The following is a 27,134-nucleotide window of genomic DNA, read 5'->3' as shown; positions in this document are numbered from 1 at the left end:
TACATACTAATTATAGTGCATTTCTTTTTGTAACTATACGTAATGTAAGTAGGGATGTCCAGATCCGATCCGTTTCAGACTCGATCGGAATTGGACGTTACCTCCCGATCAGGACTGGGATATATATGTATATATATTCTCATTATTTTTTAACACATCTATAGTTATGCGGTTGCACAGAGTTAGACCCTTTTGACTCCACACAGAAACAGCAACGCGTGCGGCATGACATCACTTTGTTGCAGAGACGCTATTGGTTAAATGTCGGCAAAGTAGAACACGGAAGCAGCTTGAAGCGGAAAGCGCGAGTATGTCTGCGGTCTGGAGGTATTATAAAGTTGATGACAACAACGTTGCTATAGCAAACTGTGAGATATGTAACAGAAGGGCTCTGTTTGTTAACAGAGTTGTTGAATGTTAAAATAAGGTGAATTAAATAAAAAATAAGGAACATCCTGGATCTGTTTTTTCGCTGTTCTTTATTCTTTTTTTATATATTATAGAAGTATTGGATCGGGACTCGGTATCGGTAGATACTCAAAATCAAATGACTCGGACTCGAGGGCAAAAAAACCTGATCCTAAATGTAAGAAAGCTTTTTTGCACACCTGTTTTGTCAGGCAGGTGCGTAGGATATGATCAAAAGTAGCAGATCAAAAGCTTAGAGAAAGTCCCGCACACTGACCATTACGCAAGCAATAATTTATTTAGAAAAATACAACATTTCGGTCTCAGACCTTCATCAGGTAAATTCACACATTCACCTCAACCATAGCCTTAAGTAGTTTGGTTGACTGACCAGGACCAATCAGGTCCGTCTCTTGAGTGACGTCATTCATTCACAAAGTGGCCCTCCCATCACGGACTGTGAACAGGAAAAGGCAGAAAAAATGCCACTCAGTACATTTAAAAACAATGGATAATCAGACCAATTTTGTTATAGGCTCATGATCAATGCATTGTCATTAGCCCAATATTTTTCTACTCTTAATCAGAGAGGACACAGTACCTTTCAAAAGTGGATCATTACATTGGTTAAATCACATTATAACAGTCCATATGCACCTGTACAATGAACAGTTTCTGAGGATAAACTAATAAGGAAAAAAGTAAAAAACAACTAACAAGGAACAAGGAACTAACTATACGTACAAATGGTTCACGAGAACAGCCTGAATTAAGACATGTATACAGTATGTTTAAGTTCAAACTCAGATACGATGACCTTCTATCGAGTAGCATTTACATGATTTCTCTAGGACACAGCAGCTGAGTTTAGACCAAGCCACAAATGTAATTCAAACTGGAGTCTCTGAGGACACAACTACAGTATGAGATTTAAGAGACAAGGTGAGTTTTAGTTCAGACAACAGTTTAAACCTGAAGTCGCTGTTGTTGTGCTGGAGTCGCATTTTAAGCACCTGGAGAAAACAGCACAACTCATCAGTCCCTCCAGAAAAACGTGATTATGCGATCGCATAACTCAATGCATATTCAGCCAAAGTCTGCATATTTATGCGGGGGAGGGGGGGGGGTGCATTTTTTCAAATACGCCGCACTTTCGCCGCATAAATTGCTGATTTCCGCGCAAAATATGCGGGGCTTGCATGATTTCATAATCCCCGCATTTTCGTTGCAAAAAAGTCCCATATATCTTAGCAGAAAGTTGAAAAATGTTGCGTTTACTTCACACAAGAGCAGCCGTTTTCCCCTGTTGCCATGGGAACATTATGAAGTGACGTAATTACGCGACGTGAACATCATCGAAAAGCTGCAAACCCCGCGATGAAGCCATGATGGAACCGCAGTTTTTGCAAGTTCCCGCAATTTCATTGCATAAAATTGCATAAATATCCCGCATATTCCATCACATTTTTTAAGAAAACGTGCCGCATAGTCAAGGATTTTTGACCAAAACAATCACAAAAAAACTCCACATTTTTCTGGAAGGACTGGTGTATATATAACCGGGAGTCTAGTATACTTGTGGGGTCCGGACAGCTTTGTGGGGCCAAAATGCTGGACTCCACACAAGTTTAAAGGGCTGTTTGAGGGGTAAGACTTGGTTTTAGGATTAGGGTTAGAATTAGGTTAGGGTGAGGGTAAGTGTTAAGCATTTTTCTGGAAGGACTGACTCATGTCTCCTTCTTCTGTCCACCTAGTGTCTCTCCTGAAGAACCTGAAACATGCCAACATCGTCACGCTGCACGACATCATTCACACCGAACGTTGCCTCACTCTGGTGTTTGAGTATCTTGTGAGTACATCGGCAGCTCAGCATGCAGGTGTTCAACAAGGTGTTGCCCTCTATCACGCCAGTGGACTGTGGATAGATTTGAGTGTGAACACTTTGACCTTTGTGTCTTCCAGGACAGTGACCTTAAACAGTATTTGGACAACTGTGGGAATCTCATGAGCATGCACAACGTCAAGGTGAGCCACACACATGAATCAGACGTCAACCACTGCTGACTATATACCAGAGAGACGGAGTTATCTCAGGACACTTTACACACATCTAGACCACACTCTATAATTTACAGAGACCCAACAACTCCCACAAGAGCAAATATTTGGTGCGACAGCGGAGGAAAGACTTCCTTTAAACAGGACCTGACTCTTGGTGGGCAGCCATCTGAGGCGACTGGTTGGGGAGAGAGAGAGAGAGAAATACAGAAATATGACTCATTATAATTATAGAAGTGGATATAATGGAATGACACGATGGACAGAGGCAATTATAGTAACAGCAAAGATAAATTTCAGTTCAATTTTATTTATAGTATCAATTCATAAAGTTATCTCGAGACACTTTACAGATAGAGTAGGTCTAGACCACACTCTATAATTTACAGACACCCAACAATTCAAGTTGTCCTGATGAAATTTCACAGTTATGGCAGAAACAATATTATGAACTGTTAAACTGTGTAAAAAGTAGGGCTGTCAATCGATAAAAAAAATTAATCTAATTAATTACATACTCTGTAATTAATTAATCGAAATTAATCGCATACATAATTAACGGTGCCTGAACCGATACTTTTTAAGAAAGTAAAAAAAGAAAAGAAAACAAAGGGTACTAAACAACAGTTGGTGACATTAAAGAACGGCTTGTTTATTGCTAAGGCCATATGGTCAAAATTAAATGATTTAATAATAATGTATAACAATAACAATAACTTATTTCACTAGTAAATTGCTGTTGAACGACAAAAACAACCACCAGGTGGGAAAGGGACATTTACAATAACTTCAAATGCACCACGAGGCTGTAGTTTACCAGTTTCATTGAACGCACAGTCTGTGTTGTTTTTCCGACGGCTAAAACACAGTCAAACTTTACAACTTTTTTAGCGTTTAGCGTTAGCTGTCAGCATTTTAACCGTTTTTAATCCAGCTAGCGGTAGGCTAACGTTAGCTGCTGTCGAGTATAGTGTTAACTAGCTAGCGGTAGGCTAACATTAGCTGCTGTCGAGTATAGTGTTAACTAGCTAGCGGTAGGCTGACATTAGCTGCTGTCGAGTATAGTGTTAACTAGCTAGCGGTAGGCTAACATTAGCTGCTGTCGAGTATAGTGTTAACTAGCTAGCGGTAGGCTAACATTAGCTGCTGTCGAGTATAGTGTTAACTAGCTAGCGGTAGGCTAACATTAGCTGCTGTCGAGTATAGTGTTAACTAGCTAGCGGTAGGCTAACATTAGCTGCTGTCGAGTATAGTGTTAACTAGTGTCATGTGCAGCGGTGTTTGTGTTGCCGTCTGTTTCAGAGCATCAGAGAGAAGAACAGACATATCAGTGGCACCAGATTTCGGTAGCCAGGGTTGGCAGGAAGAAGATTTTTATTTATATTTATATTTTTATATTTTTTTTCTCAGATTAATTAATCGAAATTAACGCGTTATTTTGACAGCCCTAGTAAAAAGTAATCTGTTTGTAGTGGATAATGTAGAGTTTAATGATGATGTTGTTGTCACTTCTGCTGAAGTTAAGAGATAATAAGGCCTGTGGTCTGGATAGTATTACAGCTGAACATCTTAAACTTGCCAGTAAGAAACTGTGCCCTCTGGTAGCTATGTGCTACACAGGTTTTTTTGTTCATGGAGCATTTTATATGCTCTCTGTTGTGCTAGTACCAGTTATTAAAGATAAAGTGGGGAAGCTGAACAGCTCAGATAATTACAGGCCAATAGCTCTGACCAGTGTTATGTCTAAAGTGCTGGAGACAGTTCTATTGTGTAGACTTGAAAGGTACGTCCTGTCTACCGATAACCAATTTGGTTTTAAAAGAAAGCATGATGTATTTTTGCACTAAAGGAAATTTTAGAGAAATATAATAGGCAAAATTCCACAATGTTCATGTGCTTCATTGATGCTTCTAAAGCATTCGATCGTGTTAATCATGAGAAATTATTTTTAAAATTGTTGATGTATAGATTTATGTGTAGGGTATCTGAGTCAGAAAATAACCTGATTACTGTTTTAGCTAACCCTGTACGCAGTTCTGTCAGATTTACTTCCAGACTGTGGAACCATTGGCGAACATGTCTGTATGTCAGACACAGAACATTGTGGAAGGTTTTGTATTTTTGTATTTTGTCCAAGAGCAATCATTAGCAGTGGCTAATGCGACAGTGGCGAGGAAAAACTCCCTTTTAAGAAGAAACCTGGGACAGACCCAGGCTCTTGGTAGGCGGTGTCTGACGGTGCCGGTTGGGGTTGTGATGAACAGTGGCAATAATAGTCACAAAGATAATGGAACAGTGACTGCAAATGGTAGTCGTAGTAGTTCATGTCATAACAGGGCACTGAAGGGCGTTACAGGATGTAGTGTGGCACAGCACAGCATAGGTGGACGTAGCAAGACGCAGACACTTGGCTAATAGAAAGATAATAGAACTATGACAATGATAATAATAGTAGCAGTGGGCGTCGAGCACGACCACGGCAGCAGCTGCAACCACGTTCCAGGTGCCACCACAATCCGAGGAAATCTGCGAGGCGAGAAAGCACAAGGACTCCCAGGAAGAGGCTAAGTTAGTAACGTATTAATGAAACATGAATGCACACAGATGGAGAGAAACAGGATGAGAGTCATGGGCGTCAGTTTGGTTTGAAATGCGCTGGGGACAGAGACGCATTCGGAAGTACATTTCCAGAAGTGCTGGGTACAATGACGCATTCATTTTTTTTTCTCTTTCGCACAGGCCATGTTTTGAAAGACGCTGTCCTGTAGCTTACTAATGAATAAAAACGTGGTTTAATGTACGTAAACAATGATCAATGATTACCAAATTTCTCTCCTGTATTGCTCCTCATAACCACTGAAAACTGTCAAAAAAATCGAACCCAAAGTCCAATTATTATGGAAGTTATCTAACATTAAGCGTTTCTGCTTTCAGCAGGGCAGCGGAGCGGCTGTGGGTTGACTCCCCACGGTTCTCATGGGGTTTATAAGTCCTAACGTGAAAAAGCTTAACGTGGTTTAATGTACCTAAACAACGACCAATCATCACCACATTTCTGGTTAGATTTTTTGACAGTTTTCAGTGGTTATGAGGAGCAATATGAGAGAGACATTTGGTGATCATTGATCATTGTTTAGGTACAAGCTTTTTCCTCGCCATAGGCGCCAATGAATGCTTATATAATAACTTCTATAATCGTTGGATTTCGGTTTAGTTCTTTTGACAGGCTTAAGTGTTCATTACAAGATATGGCCATGAGAAATTTGGTGATGATTGCTCGTTGTTTAGGTAGGCCTACATTAAACCACGTCAAGCTTTTTTTCACGTTAAGCAGAATGTCCCGACAGGCAGCGTTGTGAACAGAGAAGCGTGCAGCCAGCGCAGCAGCAGAGCGGCTGTGTCTGTGTCTGTGCCTGTCCTGTGGGGATAGAGATTGTTGTGGATTTTTTGGCATCTGTCGCTCAAGAATTATATGTGTTATGGACTTTTTTTTAAACTAAATTGAGCTCGAGGTTCTAAAAAAAGTGGTGGGTACAAAATTACTCATGACGAAATCTGGTAGGTACGCGTCCCCACTGTCCCCACCGTCCCCACTGTCCCCACCGTCCCCACCGTCCCCACCGTTCCCACCGAAATCGACGCCTATGATGAGAGTGGAGCTCAGTGTGTCATAGGAAGTCTCCTGGCAGTCTAAACATATAGCAGCATAACTAAGGGCTGGTCCATTGGTTTAAATGTGTGCAAATACACAAAATTAAACCATATCATATATTTGATTCAGTTTGACTGATTAATTTTTTTTATTTCAAACATTCCCAAGTTCCCTGCCACCACATTCACAGCGTCAGTGTCTGCAGCTGCTTGTTTTCAAGCCGAAAAGCAAATAATCAAGTATATTTATTTATTTTTTGGCGTTTTGCATGGTAGCCATGGAGGCCTGGAATTGAAACTATGAAATATCAAGTCAAGTCAAGTGGATTTTATTGTCATTTCAACCATATTACTGTATATAGTGAGACAAAACAAAGTTTCACCATGGATCAAGTGGTGTTACACATTTAAAATATATGAAAACAACATTATATAAAAACGAGATTCGAGACAGGCTACATTTAGTGCACACTAAGAAGAAGAAGCTCTTCCCCATTCTGGAGGTGCGGGCAGCTATACTATGAATATAAATATATTCACATTCCCAAAATTGAGGAGTTATTTAGGGTTTCAGTTTCAGTCCTTCAGGGCAAAGGAGGAGTCAAAAGGGGAGAGAGAGAGAGAGAGAGAGAGAGACTAGAATCAGAGGTTATTTTATGGGTAATTCATATCCCATTATAATCGCACAGATGTCTAATTTTTCATCGCCATGATTTTAACATTTTCTCCTGCAGATCTTCATGTTCCAGCTGCTGCGTGGTCTGTCCTACTGTCACACGAGGAAAATCCTCCACAGAGACCTGAAGCCTCAGAACCTGCTCATCAACGAAACGGGCGAGCTCAAACTGGCCGACTTTGGTAGGACAAACAGCACATTCACATCCACATTGTATGTGTCTAGTCAATAATAATGCCCTGTATAAATGTGCCGATATTGTGTTCATTGTTCCATGTTGCTGCAGAACAGGAACCTGCTGTAAACCAGTTTTTAAACTGAGTCAGGCCCGTTTATTGTAACTTAATTGTTGCTTTTAAATTTTCCTGTATAATAAATGAAATGAAATGAACATTTACAACCACAGCAAGTGCAAATGTGTTTGTAAAGACAAACTTTGGAATGAAAGAGCATCATTTCTTTTCAATTATATTTTACTGCCACACAGGGATGCCTATTACTTTAGCACTCTTACTTGCTGTATCCTAGCAACTGTGCCCCTCTCTCTGAATTTTTCTCAATGTTGTGCTGGTATTCACCAGTATTCTCTGCCTATTCTTCAATAGTTTCAACTAAACCCAGTATATGAGCTAATAGAGGGACTATTCCAACATGTTTATGATTAACACACATGTACATGTTAGGGCTAAGATAATATGAAGTGTTACTGACCACACCTCAAAAGAATCTCATGCTCTGATACAGTTTCACCCCACTATCCTATAAGGTTGGGGGCAGTTTTTTGGCGTCATTGGGCAAAAATTACATAACTTTTCAGCATTATGTTATTCAAGTGGTCTGAGAGAAAGCTAGACATCTGCACCCTCCTCCCAGCTCCTGTAGCAGCTCTTATATTGGACTAATTCAGGTAGGACTGTGTGTAGACATATTTTATTATGTGTATTATGAGGTGGTCCGTGAAAATTCTTGATTACAAATAGTGGTCCACACGCACAAAAAGTTTGAAAACCCCTGGTCTAGACTAGGCTATTTCGACAACGTTTCACTTCCGGATTTGTTCAGTTGCCACCGGAAATTCGGCTGGACACCCCTCATTTCAGCGCAATTTCATTTTTGTCTCAAATCGTAGACATCTCTCCTTGATCCGCTAGCTGCCTGCCCCCTGAACACACTGTGAAAAAGCCCGGTCTCAGGAGACAACACAGGGGTTGTAAACGTCAAACAAACACTAGAGGCACAGGCTGTGCACCAAAATACAACAAACCACGTTCCAGCAGGACCTCATAGTGCACCTTTAACTGCTCCTCAGATCTCTGCAGGGTAAATCCAGACAGCTAGCTAGACTATCTGTCCAATCTGAGTTTTTGTTGCACGACTAAAACAACCTTTGAACGTACACGTTCCCCCAAAACAAGTTCCTTCCTGAGACTATTTTGCAGAGGCCCCGGTGCTCTGTCTGGCATGTAGCACCGCCCAAAACGATTGTGATTGGTTTAAAGAAATGCCAATAAAGCAAAGCACGTTTTTCTCCAATGCCGGAATGCTGTGTGGACTAGCCAGACCTTCCTCCACAGCGCTGTGGAGGAAGGTAGCTAGACCTACTCTATCTGTAAATTGTACTGAGATAACATCTGGTATCTCTCCTCACCTATTCCTATTGCTGTCTCTTGTGTGTGGTGTCAAACAATAGATTAGGAGAGACTAGTTGAAGTCATGTATGAAGAGAAATATCCAGAGCTATACGACCCACAATATGGAGATTAGCTCTTCAGGTTAGAAATTAAATTGAAATAGTGCGTGTTCACTTACAGTATTTTATACAGTAGTGTCCACACATGATTTTACACTAATGCAGAGGTGGTACTCAAGAAGTACTCAGATATTTTACTTTTGTAAAAGTAGTAATAACACAGAAGGTGTTGACGTGCTGCAGCGCGACACTTTCTGTTGGTGCTATGGGCTGCACTAGTGGAGAAAAACTGAGAAAGAATGAATATTTGCACAAAAAGCAGGCTTGCTAAAATGGCCGTACGAAAGCCATTCTGCTGTCACTGAGGTCTCCCATCGTTAAACCGTTGACCGTGTTGTGTCGTCCAGGTCTGGCAAGGGCTAAGTCTGTCCCCACTAAGACCTACTCCAATGAGGTGGTCACTCTTTGGTATCGACCCCCTGACGTGTTGCTGGGCTCTACAGAATACTCCACACCCATCGACATGTGGTGAGTAGTGCAATTTGGATATTTGTTCATCAGAAGTTTAACATGTGCTTGCCTCCCAACACAGCGGCTCCACAGTGCCACAATACACGTCTGCTTATTTCAGTATACTAGACTCACTACACTACAAACTGTCCCAACTGTTATATATACATTGAAAAGCATGCCTCAGTTCAGACACAATTTGCAGCTTCCCAGTCCATACAGTCGTATACAACAGTAGTTAAACATGTTAATGATGAATAAAAAGGAAACAAAAAAAGATATGGGTTGGACCAAACACTATGTGTGATTATAATCACCAGCATTATCTCAAAATGAGAATGGATGGATGGATGGATGGATGGGTAGATGGATGGATGGATGGATGGGTGGAAGGATGGGTAGATGGATGGATGGATGGATGGGTAGATGGGTAGATGGATGGATGGATGGATGGGTGGAAGGATGGGTAGATGGATGGATGGATGGATGGGTAGATGGGTAGATGGATGGATGGATGGATGGATGGATGGATGGATGGAAGGAAGGATGGGTAGATGGATGGATGGATGAACGGATGGATGGATGGATGGACGAATGGATGGATGGATGGATGGAAGGATGGGTAGATGGATGGATGGACGAACGGATGGATGGATGGATGGATGGACGAATGGATGGATGGATGGATGGAAGGATGGGTAGATGGATGGACGAACGGATGGATGGATGGATGGACGAATGGATGGGTGGATGGATGGATGGACGGATGGATGGATGGACATATGGATGGATGGATGGATGGATGGACGGACGAACGGACGGATGGATGGATGGATGGAAGGATGGGTAGATGGATGGATGGATGGGTAGATGGATGGATGGATGGATGAATGGAAGGATGGATGGATGGAAGGATGGGTAGATGGATGGACGAATGGATGGATGGACGAACGGATGGACGGATGGATGGACGGATGGATGGATGGATGGAAGGATGGGTAGATGGATGGACGAACGGATGGATGGATGGATGGATGGATGGATGGACGGACGGACGGATGGATGGATGGATCTTGGTTAGCATCAGGAATCGAACTTGGTGAGATGGATAGCATCTTTCTGATAGGATTACACTATCCAGCATGAAAGCAGCAGGACACAGTGTACAATTATTTTAATGGAGGAGAACTTCTTTGGTTGGAGAGTATAACTGTATAAGTCGCTAAAAGCATTGCATACTGTGAGTTGTATTTTAACATTTTGACACTAGTAACTAATTGCATCAGCCACTCAGAGGTGGACTGTGACACATGGCTAATATAATGTTTTTGTATTGTTGGACATACTGTGTCATATTGATGTTTTTGTACAAGTATTAGTTTGCAAGTTGAGAACTAATATCTAAAAATCTATATGTGTAAAAGTCTGACTTTTCTCAGACCCAGGGAACCTGAGAACTATCAGGTTGAAATCAAAACACAGACTACCAGTTTTTACTTGAAATGTTACATTTTTCTGTAATCTGTCTGTAGTCTCAAACTAGATCAGGATCTGAACAAAGCTGCAAGCCTGACTCTTTCAGGGATCCCCGAAGCACTAGGGCTATCCCAACTTAGGCCGGCCACACACTGCCTGCGTGGCGTGAGCATGTCAGCTGCGTGGCGTTTTGATTTCGGCTCCCATGGTAACAGGTTAGAGCTTGCACACTGCCTGCATGACACGCACGTCTCAGCTCGAGCCCCGCCGAAAACGCGTGCATGCTAGAAATAGAACCGATGCCTATTTTTAATGCGACACGCAGGCATGTTGGAAGCGTTTCCAGGCAACATAGAATACGAAAAGATGTTTATATGTCATTTTGACACAAATACATATTAATAAATTACATTTTGATGTTTGAAAGTCTCTAGGTTTTGACATAATTGCAGATATAAATGTAAATAATTATAGATTTTCTAATATTGCACCTGTAAATACAGAAGGAAATATTCTGGAGCCTATTTTGCCGTCAATACTGCCGACGTTGTCTTTGCTGTAATCAGATCAGTATATATTTATGTTTATGTTTAAACATACATGTGTCCAGACAAGGCTAGCAGCAGCAGCGCCGCGTCAGACACGTTTCTGGTGTGCAAAGACATAGAAAACGCCACGCAGCTGACACGCAACAGAAACGCCACGCTCACGCCACGCATGCAGTGTGTGGCCTTAGTCGATTAGTTGACTAATAGGTCATTTTTGGTCTCAGTCGACTAAGATTTCTTAAGTTGATTACTCATTTTTGTAATGTTTTTTCATGCAAAATTAGTTATTTCTAAGAAACGTATGAGCACATCTCTGGTTTGCATCATTCTTTGTGAAGATACTCTGTTTTACAGTTCTGTTGATTAATCGTATGAAAGTTAGCCGACTATGAATTTATTTTGCCGAGGACAGCCCTACAAAGCACAAAAGGCCCCAAAACAATAGTGTCATCCCTGGTACGGAGTGAGCATTGCTGTTTTCTTGGTAGGCCTAAATCAGATAAATGTCTAACAGCTTGAGGATTGTCCAGGATTTCTATGAATCATTCATATCTATCAAAATCTATTAGTAGAGAGATGAGTCACTAGTCGTATAATGGAGCGTAATTCATCTGCATTCACTTTCCATATGTATTTTTGCTCATTAGTGGTCTGCCATGGTGAGAAAACCCACACAGCTCTGGTAAACCTCTGAGGATGAAATGTAGCCCTCTGGCAGCCCGACAGCCTTTCATGAGCTCACCTAGTTACATCTCCTCTGATCAGACCACAGGGCGCCTCTTCATCACGCCGGTCCTGAAAAGAACAAAAGGCTGTGTCCACTCACACCACGTTTGCACTTATGATAAGCGCTCTTTGAAGTGTGTGTGTGTGTGTGTGTGTGTGTGTGTGTGTGTGTGTGTGTGTGTGTGTGTGTGTGTGTGTGTGTTCTTGTTTAACTATATTCGTGGAGTCCGTGTATATATTACCGGGAGTCCAGTATACTTGTGGGGTCTGGACAGCTTTGTGGGGCCCAAAATGCTGGACTCCACACAAGGTCTGTTTGAGGGTTAAGACTTGGTTTTAGGATTAGGGTTAGAATTAGGTTATGGTTAGGGTGAGGGTAAGGGTTAAGGTTAGGCATTTAGTGGTGATGGTTAAGGTTAGGGTAAGGGGCTAGGGAATGCATTATGTCAATGACGGGTCCCCACAAAGATAGTGCCACGAACTACGTGGGTGTGTGTGTGTGTGTGTGTGTGTGTGTGTGTGTGTGTGTGTGTGTGTGTGTGTGTGTGTGTGTGTGTGTGTGTGTTTGTGTGTGTGTGTGTGTGTGTGTGTGTGTGTGTACCTAGGGTTCTATCATGTTGGAGGACTCTTGTTGTTTGCTCCTCCTCCCTGGCTGAATCTCCCTTCCCTCTAATCGCATCCTCAGTTCCTCCACTTGCTTCCCTTCCTCGCGTCTTGGTCCGTTCCACCGAGGAAGCATGGGAGAGATTGAGGAAATCATGAGAGGAGAGAGGAAATGAGGGAATGTGTTTTTCGGGATTAGACGTCCTGTCCTCTGACGCGTCACGTGAATTCGTTGGCTGTATGGGCGGAGTTAGCAACAGCTTTCAGCTGCACGGCTTCCGGGAAGGATGCTCTCGTGCATCCTCACCATAGACAGTATATAATGGACCAACAGATCCCGTGTCTCTGGACGGAGACCAGTGAAGGATATTAGAAGCTCTTTCCCGGTGATGGCTGAGCGTTACTGAGCAGCCTCCAACTGAGCTTGAAGACGTAGATGTGACGTGAGTAACCTGTCTGAAAGTTGGAAGTCTTCTGGTAGCTGTGCCAAGAGAAATCTCAATCATTCCCAATCTAGCAGAGACGGAGAGCGTAGGTATATGTAAGGAGATAACATAGACACAGGCTAATTATTGATCACTAAAATGATAGTTAACATTAGTAATTAAACTTAAACAGCTAATGGAAGTCCAAACTGCCTGAGAGCTTCTCCTGTACTATACGGTAATTCCTCTACTATGAGACAGTAAGTCTCGTGGTTATGACCCAATCGTTAGCCTATTTTTATAAAAACGTCTGCTACGGAGCCATAACGTGAGCTACAAGGTAATGGAGCCTTTTATACATTGTCGTGTTTCTTTAGAAATAAACAATGGACAAATAGAGTCTTTAAACTCTTCAGATGTAAAGTTATTCTCTGTCAAAGTGACGCCAAAATGAATGGCAGTCAATGGGATGCTAACGGGAGGTGATGGCTTGGTAGCATCAAAATGGCGCCATAGGATGTTCGAGTTCTGAAGTGAAGCTTACCCCCCTTCATCCTCACTCATAACTCCTCAGAGATCCCTCCTCCATCCTCAGTACTTGCTCCTCTGGGCAGGAATAAGAGCTTTGAGACGGCCTTCACAAAGGAGGGCCAGAACAACTTGCGATTCAAGCGAGGAGAAATCAAATAAGAGAAGTGAGATTCAGCCCCTGTATCTTCATCTCCTCCCTCCTCTTCCAGGGGCGTGGGCTGTATCCTGAATGAGATGGCAACAGGCCATCCTATGTTTCCTGGTGCCACAGTGAAGGAGGAGCTACACTTAATTTTTAGGCTTTTGGGTAAGATAGCAGCACATTCAGTCCTTCCAGAAAAATGCGGAGTTTTTTTGTGAATGTTACGGGCAAAAATCCTTGATTATGCAGCACGTTTTCCTAAAAAATGCGATGGAATATGCAGGATATTTATGCAATTTTACGCGATGAAATTGCGGGAACTTGCAAAAACTGCGGGAACTTGCAAAAACTGCGGTTTCATCAAGGCTTCATCGCGGGGTTTGCAGCTTTTCAATGATGTTCACGTCGCGTAATTACGTCACTTCATAACGTTCCCATGGCAACAGGGGAAAGTGGCTGCTCTTGTGTGAAGTAAACGCAACATTTAAGATATGTGACTTTTTTGCAACGAAAATGCGGGGATTATGAAATCATGCAAGCCCCGCATATTTTGTACGGAAATCGGCAATTTATGCGCCGAAAGTGCAGCGTATTTGAAAAAATGCGCCCCCCCGCATAAATATGCAGACTTTGGCTGATTATGCATTGAATTATGGGATCGCATAATTGCGTTTTTCTGGAGGGACTGCACATTGTGATAATATCCCACAGGCCACGCTAAAATCAAGATATAAATGCAGACAACATGTATTTGTTTCTTTGTCTTCCAGGCACTCCAACAGAAGAGACTTGGTCTGGGATCAGTAGTAATGAGGAGTTTAGGTCCTACCTCTTTCCTCAATACAGACCTCAAACTCTCATCAACCATGTGCCCAGGTAACTGAAGACTCAGACATACTTTCCGTGTCCGCGGACTTGTACCGGTCATGCACACGCGGTTCTATTTATACCTTATTGAGGGCATGTGTTGGCTTGAATCCTGGAATCACAGCTTGCGGCTATATTTTTATATAATTTAATGTTTTGTGCTTTGTTCAGTCATATTTCATATGTAGTATTTGCCAGTGTACTGTGTTTTATATAAACTCTGTGGTGTGTGGTACTATGTTTGTTGTATAAGCCAGTGTGTTCCGTGTTTTAATGCTGGTGAGCTAAAGACAAATATCCACTCTGGTGGATTTTTAACTTGTACTCTAAAGGGCTGAGAAATATTAGGTATTCTCTGCTCCATTTAACTTAATCATAAAATAGAATTTTGCTTTTCATTTTAAACAAATCCAGACCACTTTGGGGGTAATTTGGGAGGGGAAACAGCAAATTCACCCCGTCTGTATTTGCTTTCATTATCAGTATCAGTGAGTAATTGTTCCCTAAACAGTCATTAAACAAACTGGCCTTTGTTTCTTTGTCTCCATCAGGTTGGACACAGAGGGGATTGACCTTCTGTCTGCTCTGCTGCTGGTATGAGACCAAAGAACAATGACCTAACTCACCTGGACACCAGGCAGACCTGAACTGTGATTGCAGAGACGGTCTCATCAGCTGCTTTTGTTTTGTGATTGCAGTATGACACCAGGAGCAGAATCTCTGCAGAAGCCGCTCTACAACACCCCTACTTCCTGAGTCTGGGGAATAACATACACAATTTGACAGACAGTAAGACATAAACACACACACACACACACACACACACACACACACACACACACACAGGTTTGTGGCACTATCTTTGTGGGGACTTGTCATTGACATAATGCATTCCCTAGCCCCTTACCTTAACCCTAACCATCACCACTAAATGCCTAACCTTAACCCTTACCCTCACCCTAACCATAACCTAATTCTAACCCTAATCCTAAAACCAAGTCTTAACCCTCAAACAGCCCTTTAAACTTGTGGGGTCCAGCATCTTGGCCCCACAAAGCTGTCGGGACCCCACAAGTATACTGGACTCCCAGTTTTCGGATCCCACAAATATAGTTAAACAAGAACACACACACACACACACACACACACACACTGTGAACACACCTTTAAAGCCTCTTGAGGTCCAAAGCTTTTAGCAACTCTGGCTGTGAACAGCGGACTTTACTTCTACTGTAAATGTGCTACTTTACCATCTCAGCTGTGGCTTTTAGCTCAGCTAGTGGCCATAGTTGAATCAGGGGTTCTTACTGTAGATCAATTTGCTAGAAGCAACCAACACAGAACGTGTGCCACCACTGTCTCACACACATTCAGTTGCTTTTCTCACATAATTTGATTATCTTGGAGCCGAAAACTATTTACTGAAGGCCAAGGCAATAGAGACATTTCATCGTATTTAATGTCACAAAAGAACATTCAAAGAGAAAGTCAACATGGAGAAGATGTGATGTACACATTAAGCCTACTACACACCGAGCTGATAATCGGCCGTCTGACAGTCTGGCGAGGTCGTGACTCGAGTCTGTTCGGTGTGTTCCGTGCCGTCGTCCGTCCGAGGAGCCGTCGTCCTTCATTTTGGCCGATTTGACATGTATAACCGGCGGGGCGGGCACTGCCGGCAGTCAGACTCAAATGACTCATCTGATTGGTGGAGAGCTAACCAGGAAACGGGGAACGGGATGAGCGTGACTAGAGTCTCTCAAAATCTGATGAAAATCTTTTAAACTGATCTTTGTTGATCTGAAATGAAGACAGATTCAGCAACTGCACGGCCTATTTCTCTCTTAAAATGTTTTCAGAAACACGTTTCAGTGAACTATTTTAGTCCAATATGAGATCTTATTCTGAACGAGCCGCCATGACAGTCTGGCTTTGAATTTCCGGAGAAACAAGACCCACGTGACGCGTTCGTCCAATCAGCTGCCGGTTTTAACCAACTCGGGGAGACTGATCAGTCCAACTGCCTTTTCTGCCGAGGGTCGGCCATCTGGTCGGTGTGTCAGGGGCTTTACCTTTACGTAATTACAGTGTAACCAGAATTTGGTTTTGGACATTACAGTCCTTCCAGAAAAATGTGGAGTTTTTTTGTGATTGTTGGGGGCAAAAATCCTCGATTATGCGGCACGTTTTCTTAAAAAATGCGATGGAATATGCAGGATATTTATGCAATTTTATGCAATGAAATTGTGGGAACTTACAAAAACTGTGGTTTCATCGTGGCTTCATCGCGAGGTTTGCAGCTTTTCGATGATGTTCACGTCGCGTAATTGCATCACTTCATAACGTTCCCATGGCAACGGGGGAAAATGGCTGCTCTTGTGTGAAGTAAACGCAACATTTTTCAACTTTCTGCTAAGATATATGGGACTTTTTTGCAACGAAAATGCGGGGATTATGAAATCATGCAAGCCCCGCATATTTTGCACGGGAATCGGCAATTTATGCGGCGAAAGTGCGGCGTATTTGAAAAAATGTGGCCCCCACCCCCTGCATAAATATGCAGACTTTGGCTGATTATGCATTGAATTATGGGATCACATAATCACGTTTTTCTGGAGGGACTGACATTACACGTAGGTTATGACACTTGGGCATTTGTCTTTTGAATGTTAGTCATTTCCGTATCAAGGCTTTTAAATTATAGACAACACACACTGTATACAGTGTTCGTAGATAGTCCTGTCTTTTTTTCTGTCTGTCATTTTTTGTCCTCTCTTTGTTTCAGCTGCTTCAGTGTTTTCCCTCAGAGAGCTCCAGCTCCAGAAGGACCCAGGCCACCGCAGCTCCGTGTTTCAGCCATTAGGTAAGGTTCCTGAGACACAATCTCACAACATGGTATGACTTTTCTACAAGTTATTGAAAGCTCATTCCTTCACATAGTATAGCAGTATAGTTTTGTACATAATGTGTGTACAGCATGAGATTAGAAAGTGTTGCAATACGTAAGTATGCAATATTTTTTTATTTTGTGGAGCACTGTTTAAAAATATCGAAATTAATATCGATATCGCAATATGCATAATCAATATCGGTAATATCACATTTTGTCAATATCTTGCACCCCTACATGAGACCTGGTAATGAGAATGCAATACACAAAATTAGAGCTGCAACGATTAGTAGATTAGTCGATCGAAAGAAAAATAATTGGCAACTATTTTGATAATCGATTAATTGTTTAAGTAATTTTTAATGCAAAAATGCTGTTTTCAGCCTCTCAAATATCAACATGTCTTGCTCTTTATCTGTTTTATATTATATTAAACTGAATAGCTTGGAGTTTTGGACTGACAAAACAAGAAAGAAATGTTATGACGTCACCTAGGACTGTGAGAAACTAGGATGGACATCTAAACTATTTTCTGACATTTTTATAGACCAAATGATTAATCGATTGATCGAGAAAATAATCTGCAAATTAATCGACAGTGAAAATAATCGTTAGTTGCAGCCCTACACAAGATACACATCCTGGGTGTATGCCACGTATTCATGTGTTTTTCTTTATATTCTCATGGTCGATAGGTTAGACCAGGGGTGTCAAACTCAACTTCACTAAGGGCCACACTGGAAAGGGAGAATCGAATCAAGGGCCAGACATATAGAGTTTATTTTCATTAGGGCTGTCAAAATAACGCCTTAATTACGATTACGTCCACTGAGCTAAAACGGCAGTGGTCAGGGCCTTTGTGCCTCTTAACAGACACAAAATGCAATTAATATGTCTGTGCCACATGAACAGGGCCCTTACGTGTCAACAAGATGCGTTTTCAACTCAGACATTGTTTAAATTCACCTACCCTGTTCCCTGTCTCGATCCTGCTGGTAGCTAGCTTGCCCTGCTAGCTGATAGCCGTTAGCTGCTAGCTGCCGTCCGGTGAGTGCCGTCCAGCTACTACCGCACTACTGTTTTTTTTAGGGGGGAATAAACTTCAAGACGTGACATGACCTGTCCTCTGGAGGACATACCCACACCACCGCCGCTCCGCGGATTATTATTGGGATGATTATCACAGAAGCCTGTCTGAATACACTCACCGGACGGCAGCTAACGGCTATCAGCTAGCAGGGCAAGCTAGCTACCAGCAGGATCGAGACAGGGACCAGGGTAGGTGAATTTAAACAATGTCTGAGTTGAAAACGCATCTTGTTGACACGTAAGGGCCCTGTTCATGTGGCACAGACATATTAATTGCATTTTGTGTCTGTTAAGAGGCACAAAGGCACTCTAAAACTTGCCCCGACCACTGCCGTTTTAGCTCAGTGGACGCTTGTAGTACGTAGCTGCAGCTTCTCCGTGTTACCTGCACTGATTCGGGTCAGGGTTTTTTCTATCGAAAGTACTCGCGTAGCTATAGCGATCAAGATTAACGTAAAAATTGCCCGGAATTCTCCTTTAAGTAAAGAATAGATGTTAATACAAAATAAACCCTAGATTGATGTCTTATCTTTGCCATTATGAGGTACCTCCCCCCGCCGTTAGCGTAGCATCACGTACCTCTAACCCAGCCAGCTACAAAGAACTGGTTAGCATCCACACTTTTAAAAGCTTTGAGATCAGCACCAGTATATGGGGATATCCCGTTTACCACATAGTGGTCCAGATCGTGTGGACTGAAGTCGGGCAGACTCTGTGATTTAATGAGGTCCGTGAAAACGGAGGGAGAACGAATTAAGGGTCGGTATCTAATCCTGCTATCTCCAACTTCTCCAAATACTGCTCTTTGTGAGCACCTACCAGATGCCCTACCTCGACCGATAACGGCACGACAACTTGTTGTTCAATAGAAGAAGCCATATAAAGCCACAAATACAGTTTATTTAGTGTTATGTATTTCAAACTGATTGAAACTATGAAACTTTCCGCTTGTCCACTACTGTTTAACTTGTGCTTCCGCCGTCCGTCATGGCGCCGTCACGTGGTCGTGTGACGTGTTTGCAAAGGGTCAATACTCAACAGCAGCTAACATTAGCCTACAGCTAGCTAGTTAACACTATACTCAACAGCAGCTAACGTTAGCCTACCGCTAGGTGGTTAACACTATACTCAACAGCAGCTAACGTTAGCCTACCGCTAGCTAGTTAACACTATACTCAACAGCAGCTAACGTTAGCCTACCGCTAGCTAGTAGCTGGATTAAACACAGTTAAAATGCTGACAGCTAACGCTGAACGGTGTAAAGTTTGACTGTGTTTTACTGTAGAGGATTCAACACCAGGATGTAACAATCTGCAGCTACTTGTTTTTGTCGTTCAACAGCAATTTACTAGTGAAATGTTATTGTTATACATTATTATTAAATAATTAAATTTTGACCATATGGCCTTAGCAGTAAACAAGCCGTTCTTTAATGTCACCAACTGTTGTTTAGTACCCTTTGTTTTCTTTTCTTTTTTTACTTTCTTAAAAAGTATCGGTTCAGGCACCGTTAATTATGTATGCGATTCATTTCGATTAATTAATCACAGAGTATGTAATTAATTAGATTAATTTTTTTAAGCGATTGACAGCCCTAGTTTTCATGCTTTTAATTCGAAAAAGTCAAATATCTTTGACTGTATTATGCCACGTCTCATATAGTCTTCTCACTTACAGTTTGGTCCACATAAAGCCCTAAAAAAGGCAGCAAATAGGTCCTTAGAAATCTTCGAATTTAGCAAATCAAGCAAAACAAAGATTACATTTTAAAAGTCGACTCACAGCCACCGAAAACTCTCTGCTTCTGTGGGAATTTCTGGGAGTCTCAAAGTCGGCAAATCTACCAAATTCTGCTCTAAGTGCCGTGTAGTTTCCTGTCTTTTTGTTTTGGTGCACAACTAGGTGGGCCAACATTTATTGTGAACCTAAATTGATATGCGGGCCGGATCAAAACCTGCCAGGGGCCGGGTTAGGCCCGCGGGCCTTGAGTTTGACACATGTGGCTTAGATTTAGTCACAATGAACGTTTTGAGTGTTTAATGATAAATATGGGATAATAACGCTGTAAGTCTGAATTGTCTGAGCTCTGTTTTGTTCCTGACCACAACATCTGAAATGTCTGCAGATGTACTTTGCTAATTAGCAAAGCTCTGCAAGAAGCTATAGCACGTTGACTTTGTTTACTGTGGCACAAATAAAAAATACCACAGAGAAAAGTCTCAGAGGAACTGAAAAGAAAATGAAAATAAACAAGGAGTTGTCTACTAGTTCAATGCAGGTACTGGCAGGATAAGTTAACTTTATTCCAGTGTTGAGACGGCAGTAAGACGAGTGCTTAGGGACCGTCTACAAACTACAACACTGAAAAGAGATACAACAAAAATATGTATTAATTTAATGATTAAATAAAGTAGCGTCTCCAAACTTACCTCAATTATATCTTGTCTCCTGCTAGTTGTACTACAGCACTTACTTTAAAAAATAAGCATATGCCTATTTTTGAAAATCTTTTTGTATCGCTTTTCGGTGTTGCCATCTCACCACTGGAACACCAGAACTAAACAGAGCTGAATTAGCACAACTTTTATGCATTTCTTTCACATCTACTGCAGTCAGATTCACTGTGTTCACTCGGAAGGAATCACTGCACATGGGTAGGCACTTGTAATTACATCTCCAACATGTTAAGAGGCTAAAAGCACGTTTAAAACCTGCCCTGTTTCAGCCTCCTGGGTGCTAACTGTAGCAGGAGGATAACACGGTGTAGGCAACACCGATTATTTTTGTTTTTCTCGCTACTGACAGCACTACGTGACAACAAACAACAGAGCTACGTGTTGAAATCGACCGGAATTCTCCTTTAACACTGAATAATCATCATTTTGGAAACAAGTGTTCAATCTCCATTTGCCTCTCTTCAGGTCGAGGAAAAAACCGAAGACAAAGCATCTTCTAGTGGTCACAGAGGAGGAACAGAGACACAGAAGAGACCTCAGCATAAAGGCCAACACAGCTCAGCACATTCACAAGCATTCTCACCTGTGTGCACACACCTGCATGTGCACACAGACTCCTGTGCACTCACTTATTTCCGAGGCAGCTGACCTTGGAGACACAGGGTTTCTGGAAATAAACTCGTACTGCACTCGAAATGACTGGGCTGAGATACACGCTCCCTCCACACACATACAGTAAATATTTGCACAATCAGCGACACTGAACATGCTGCCATTACTTAGGTAGTTGCACACACACACACACACACACACCAGAGATTTATAAGTATCCTGCTGACACACACACACACACACACACACACACACACACACACATACACACACACACACACACACGCTTTTCAGCCCCAAATTGTTCGGTACACGATCCGTTCTGCCTGCACGATCCGTTCTGCACATGCGCAAGATAATACTGTTTTACCGAGGATACGACCTGCACGATCTGTTCCACGCTAGCCTATGGCTAGCCTCCACCGGGAAGCTAACGTTAGTTTAGCTAACAGCTAATTCTAACCGCTAGCTGACAGCTAGATTCAGTCTAAAATAACGTTAACTCAAACGTAATGGGAAAAGCAGGCTACAGCTAAATTAAGACTTCACAGTAATAACAATAAAGACAAGTATTGAGTGATTGTATTTTAAATGAGCACAAGTAAAGTAGAACTGACGTAACAGCTGTTATATATGTTAGGTGTTTGTTATATATGTCAACGTTTATTTTCAAGTTTTATTTTGAGGGTCTTTTAAAGTTATTACATGCTGTCTCAGCTAGCAGTTAGCCGAATTAGCTGTTAGCTAAACTAACGTTAGCTTGCCTGTGGAGGCTAACGGCAGACCGCTACAATCAGCTAGCGGTTAGCCGAATGAGCCGTTAGCTAAACTAACGTTAGCTTGCCTGTGGAGGCTAACGGCAGACTGCTACAATCAGCTAGCGGTTAGCCGAATTAGCTGTTAGCTAAACTAACGTTAGCTTGGCTGTCGACCGGAAGCGTGGAACAGATCGTGCAGTGTCGTAAATCCTCGTACAACCGCGCATGCGCAAACATTTTGCGCATGTGCAGAACGGATCGTGCAGGCAGAACGGATCATGTACCGACAGCAACCATTAGGCCCTAAATAAAGCTGCTTTGCTGCTCTGTTATAGTGTACACATATACACAAGCTTGCATAATTTCCATTCAGAGCGCACCCAGGGCTCTAGCCGTTTAAGGTAGCTATCACATCTGGAGCCATCATACAAGCGCAGGTGTACAGATGTTAAGGGTTGTGGTGTAAGTGGAGGTCAGTTCAGTATAAGTGAAGTCTAATGAGGTGAACTTGTTTCTAAAATTTGCTAAATGTTTGTCGGACTTAAGGTGAGGCTATCTCAAAATGTAGCTTAATGATACACTCTCTGATTTTGTTATAGCATCCAGTGGCACCTCCGAATTGTAAAATTCAACTCAACATTTAAAAAATACTGAGGTCTTAAATTCCCCAAACACACCCCAAAATTATAACCAGAAACCAAAGAGAAGGTTTTTTTTTTATTGTTGTATTCATGTGTTATTTTCACTTCAATTAACTGTGAATTTGCGCTTTATGTACATTTTATTTTCCTAGCATGAAAGTCTAAATAGTGATTTAAAGGACAATTCCGGCGCAAAACGAACCTAGGGGTTAATAACAGATGTGTACCTACTCTGTCGCTCTCTGGGACATGTTTTCATGCTAATCTGATGAGTTTGGAGCTTTAACGAGGCTACCGCGGACCGCTGGTTAGCTTGAAATGCTAGTATTCGGGGCATGGGGACACTCAAATTAAATCGCTATTTAATGCCACTAAAAAGGCTCGAAATATCACCACACTTTAACGTTAGAATAATGAGGGTCCCTAAATGTGAACCGAAGCATTGACAACGTTGTAAGTGTACAGATAGTTTATTAAAAAGATAGATTGCGTTCATGTTTACTTGCGGGAGCCATCTTGGAAACCAGTCATGACTAGTCGAACCCCGTGCAACGTGGAATTCCCATACTGTCTATGGAGATTCCACGTTGCACGGGGTTCGACTAGTCATGACTGGTGATGTTAAAGTGTGGTGATATTTCGAGCCTTTTTAGTGGTATTAAATAGCAATTTAATTTGAGTGTCCCCATGCCCCGAATACTAGCATTTCAAGCTAACCAGCTGTCCGTGGTAGCCTCATTAAAGCTCCAAACTCATTAGATTAGCATGAAAACATGTCCCAAAGAGCGACAGAGTGGGTACACATCAGTTAATAACCCCTAGGTTAGTTTTGCGCCGGAATTGTCCTTTAAAGCCTTCTCAGGAGCTTATTGCCAGGAGGAAAATTCTGGGAAAAAATGCTGGAGATTTAATTTATTTATTATTGTTTTAAAATACAAGTAGTCACATTAAAACATATTAAATCTAAAAAATACCAGCTTATTAAATGCAAAGTCTCCCCAGGTTGCTAAAATCTCTAAATTCACAGAAAGAAAAATGGTTATGGCGGCTAAAGCCTTGCGGGAGAGTTTGAGCATTTAAACTATTTGTCGTCGCTGTCGGGCATAAAGCTTGTATCTCCATTTTATCATTTTAATATATTTTAATAAATCAATGCAATTGGTCACCCTTTATGTGTTTACCTTTATGTAAATAGCTCCATATAATGTTTTCTAATTAACCTTTTTTTCATTTCCCGAAAAGCTACACTTTTGGACATACAAGGTTTTCACCTGACAGCAACATTAAGTCTTTGTTAGCTTTAAATGAGCTAATAGGCTAAATAACATAGACAGTAAAATGAATGGACAAAACGACGCCGTAGATTTCCACGGAGACCAGTGAAGGATATTAGAAGTCTCTTTCCCGGTGATGGCTGAGCGTTACTGAGCAGCCTCCAACTGAGCTTGAAGACGTAGATGTGACGTGAGCAACCTGTCTGAAAGTTGGAAGTCTTCTGGTAGCTGTGCCAAGAGAAATCTCAATCATTCCCAATCTAGCAGAGACGGAGAGCGTAGGTATATGTAAGGAGATAACATAGACACAGGCTAATTATTGATCACTACAATGATAGTTAACATTAGTAATTAAACTTAAACAGCTAATGGAAGTCCAAACTGCCTGAGAGCTTCTCCTGTACTATACGGTAATTCTTGTCTTGTGGTTATGACCCAATCGTTAGCCTATTTTTATAAAAACGTCTGCTACGGAGCCATAACGTGAGGTACAAGGTAATGGAGCCTTTTGTACATTGTCGTGTTTCTTTAGAAATAAACAATGGACAAATAGTCTTTAAACTCTTCAGATGTAAAGTTATTCTCTGTCAAAGTGACGCCAAAATGAATGGCAGTCAATGGGATGCTAACGGGAGGTGATGGCTTGTTAGCATCAAAATGGCGCCATAGGAGCTATGGGTTGTGGAGGCTCGCTTACCCCCTTGCTAAATACGCAGCAAAATGTAATCATGAGGCTGCAAGCCTCTGAAACGGCTGAATTATTAAAGGTCAACCTCATAAATAAGTTAGCTAATGCAAAATATATAAAGCTAATGATGTTTAGCTACCAGGATATGCCAGCTAGCTACTGTAAGAAGCTGGCATAATTTAAACAATTTAAAGGATTTATCAGTGATGAAATTATTAATTCCCTGTCAAAAGAGTCACAAATATGGCAGCTATGGGTGTGTTATGTCACCCGCCAGTCTTGAAGTTGTACACACAAGTAGTTTGGACACAGTAGCAACCCACTGTACACACACATTCTACTCACATGAAACAAAGATATAACCTACCGTAAAAAGGCGAAGTCCCTCCCCTTCCGGTGGACCCCATGGGAACTTATTTAACACATGGGGCCCGATTTTAACGATCTGAGCGCACGGCGTGAAGCGCCTGGTGCAGGTGCGTTTAGGGCGTGTCCAAATCTACTTTTGCTAGTTTGAATGTGGAAAAAAGTGTCTGTGCGCCGGGCGCATGGTTCAAAAGGGTTGTACTTAGTGTCTTCATTAATAAAAGGGGTGTTTTGGGCGTAACATGCAATCAACCAATCAGAGATCAGCTCCCATTCCCTTTAAAAGCCAGGCGCTTTTGGACCTTGGAGCATTGCTGTTATGATGGAGGATTTACACCGTAATATTTTTATTTGTAATCTTCTGCATGTCTGTCTGTGTGTGTGTGTGTGTGTGTGTGTGTGTGTGTGTGTGTGTGTGTGTGTATGTGTGTGTGCTGCTGTGCGTCCCTGTGTGTGTAACAAGCATAGTGTACACGCGCTGTGCACGAGCCTAGGAGCATTTTTACTAATGCTCTGTTAAAATAACAATGAAATGCTGTGTTATTGACATCAGACCAGGTTTTTGTTGGTCAATGGCGCGATCACTTCCCGCTGCCTCAAGATAGCAATACGCCCAGAATGCACCTGAACACACCTCCCTGTAAGACCAGCACACCCAGAATGCACCTGAACACACCTCCCTGTAAGACCAGCACGCCCAGAATGCACCTGAACACACCTCCCTGTAAGACCAGCACGCCCAGAATGCACCTGAACACACCTCCCTGTAAGACCAGCACGCCCAGAATGCACCTGAACACACCTCCCTGTAAGACCAGCACGCCCAGAATGCACCTGAACACACCTCCCTGTAAGACCAGCACACCCATGAGCGCAGGTGCATTTGATATTTAAACGACACGGGCGCTGGACGGGAAATTGACAACTGCGTTGGTCTTAAACTACCAAAGACTCTTGTGTGGCTTTGCGCTGCAATGCTCATGATGTTCGTCAATTAAAAAAATAATTTAGCATGTCAAGAAAGTCTCGTCTCTCTAGTCTTGTCGTAGTACCACTTAGTTTTGTGTTAAAAAACGCTCCGTGAACTACATATCTCATCTCGCACAATATACTCTGTCTGCTTGCTGCTCGGCTAGCTCGCTAGCTTAGCTTTGTACCACAACACATGTAACGTTGTCTTACCTGATGTGTTTTATCCAGCGTTTTTTTTTTATCAGCCAAGAAGCGAAAGAATGAGCAAGATCCTCTGCTCGTGTGAGTAACTTTACACCCCGGTACCGAAAAACAGAAGCATTGTAGCTTCAGAGAGACGTCACTTATGCGACTTTGAAGTGTGTAGTCTTTCTAATTACGTATTTTTTTATGACAACCTGAGAATTTCTTAACTTGCAAAATTATCTTTTAAACTGACGACCATCATATGTGTAATTAATGGCTTAATTCAAACGGGATCAACATATTATTTGTCTCTCCCCATACTACTACATACCGAAATATGTGGTGGTCCACCGGAAGGGGAGGGATTTTGCCTCTCTATAAAATCTGACTCCATCGTGAATATACAGTAAAACTCCATTGTAAAATGGCTTCATGCTGACAGACTTGCCTTGCTACAGCGGTTTTGTTTTATACAGTGTTAGGAGCTGACTTTAACTCCAGTTTTTGAAGTTGCCTTAGTAAACTGTGCATGATATTTTTGCTTGTGAAGAATCTATATTTGATCTAGTGTAGCCAGTGTGTTAGGAGCCATTTGCTTTTTGTGTGTAAATAACTCACCATGAGTGTGTGTATTTCTTAGTCTCCTACAGTATTTGCACAAACCAGAAGTGTCCTCTGCTCCCTTTCCTTTGTGTGTAACCTTTCATGGTTCCAAAATAAGGCCCCATATTGTAGAACACTGGGAAAGTATGTCCTACAAGTACTTTCTAGTAGCAAATTACTCTCAGCAGGACTTACTACTGCCCCTTATATTTTGCACAGCTCTACTGCATCTATTGCCAAGACGCAGCTTTTGGTTGTAGGACCACAGAAGGCAGTATCAAACAGTAC

The 27,134-nt window shown here is 42.0% G+C and overlaps 1 protein-coding gene across 1 annotated transcript in view; it reads left to right on the top strand.

The window, feature by feature from the left end:
* cdk18 (cyclin dependent kinase 18) overlaps positions 1–21,333 on the top strand; it is a 79,015-nt gene extending 57,682 nt beyond the window's left edge. The window contains exons 7-16 of the mRNA XM_031304935.2: positions 2,163–2,257; positions 2,371–2,433; positions 6,852–6,975; positions 8,891–9,011; positions 13,512–13,609; positions 14,215–14,320; positions 14,863–14,905; positions 15,010–15,100; positions 17,097–17,174; positions 21,212–21,333. Of these exons, the coding sequence (XP_031160795.1) occupies positions 2,163–2,257; positions 2,371–2,433; positions 6,852–6,975; positions 8,891–9,011; positions 13,512–13,609; positions 14,215–14,320; positions 14,863–14,905; positions 15,010–15,100; positions 17,097–17,174; positions 21,212–21,246 (854 nt within the window). The 3' untranslated portion in view covers positions 21,247–21,333. The remainder of the gene's footprint in view (positions 1–2,162; positions 2,258–2,370; positions 2,434–6,851; positions 6,976–8,890; positions 9,012–13,511; positions 13,610–14,214; positions 14,321–14,862; positions 14,906–15,009; positions 15,101–17,096; positions 17,175–21,211) is intronic.
* Positions 21,334–27,134: the final 5,801 nt, after the last annotated feature.

This window comes from Sander lucioperca, chromosome 6 (genome assembly GCF_008315115.2).
Source record: "Sander lucioperca isolate FBNREF2018 chromosome 6, SLUC_FBN_1.2, whole genome shotgun sequence".
Lineage (NCBI taxonomy): Eukaryota > Metazoa > Chordata > Actinopteri > Perciformes > Percidae > Sander > Sander lucioperca.
Note: the sequence above shows the minus strand (reverse complement) of the source record. Positions and strands in the feature narration are given on the sequence as shown.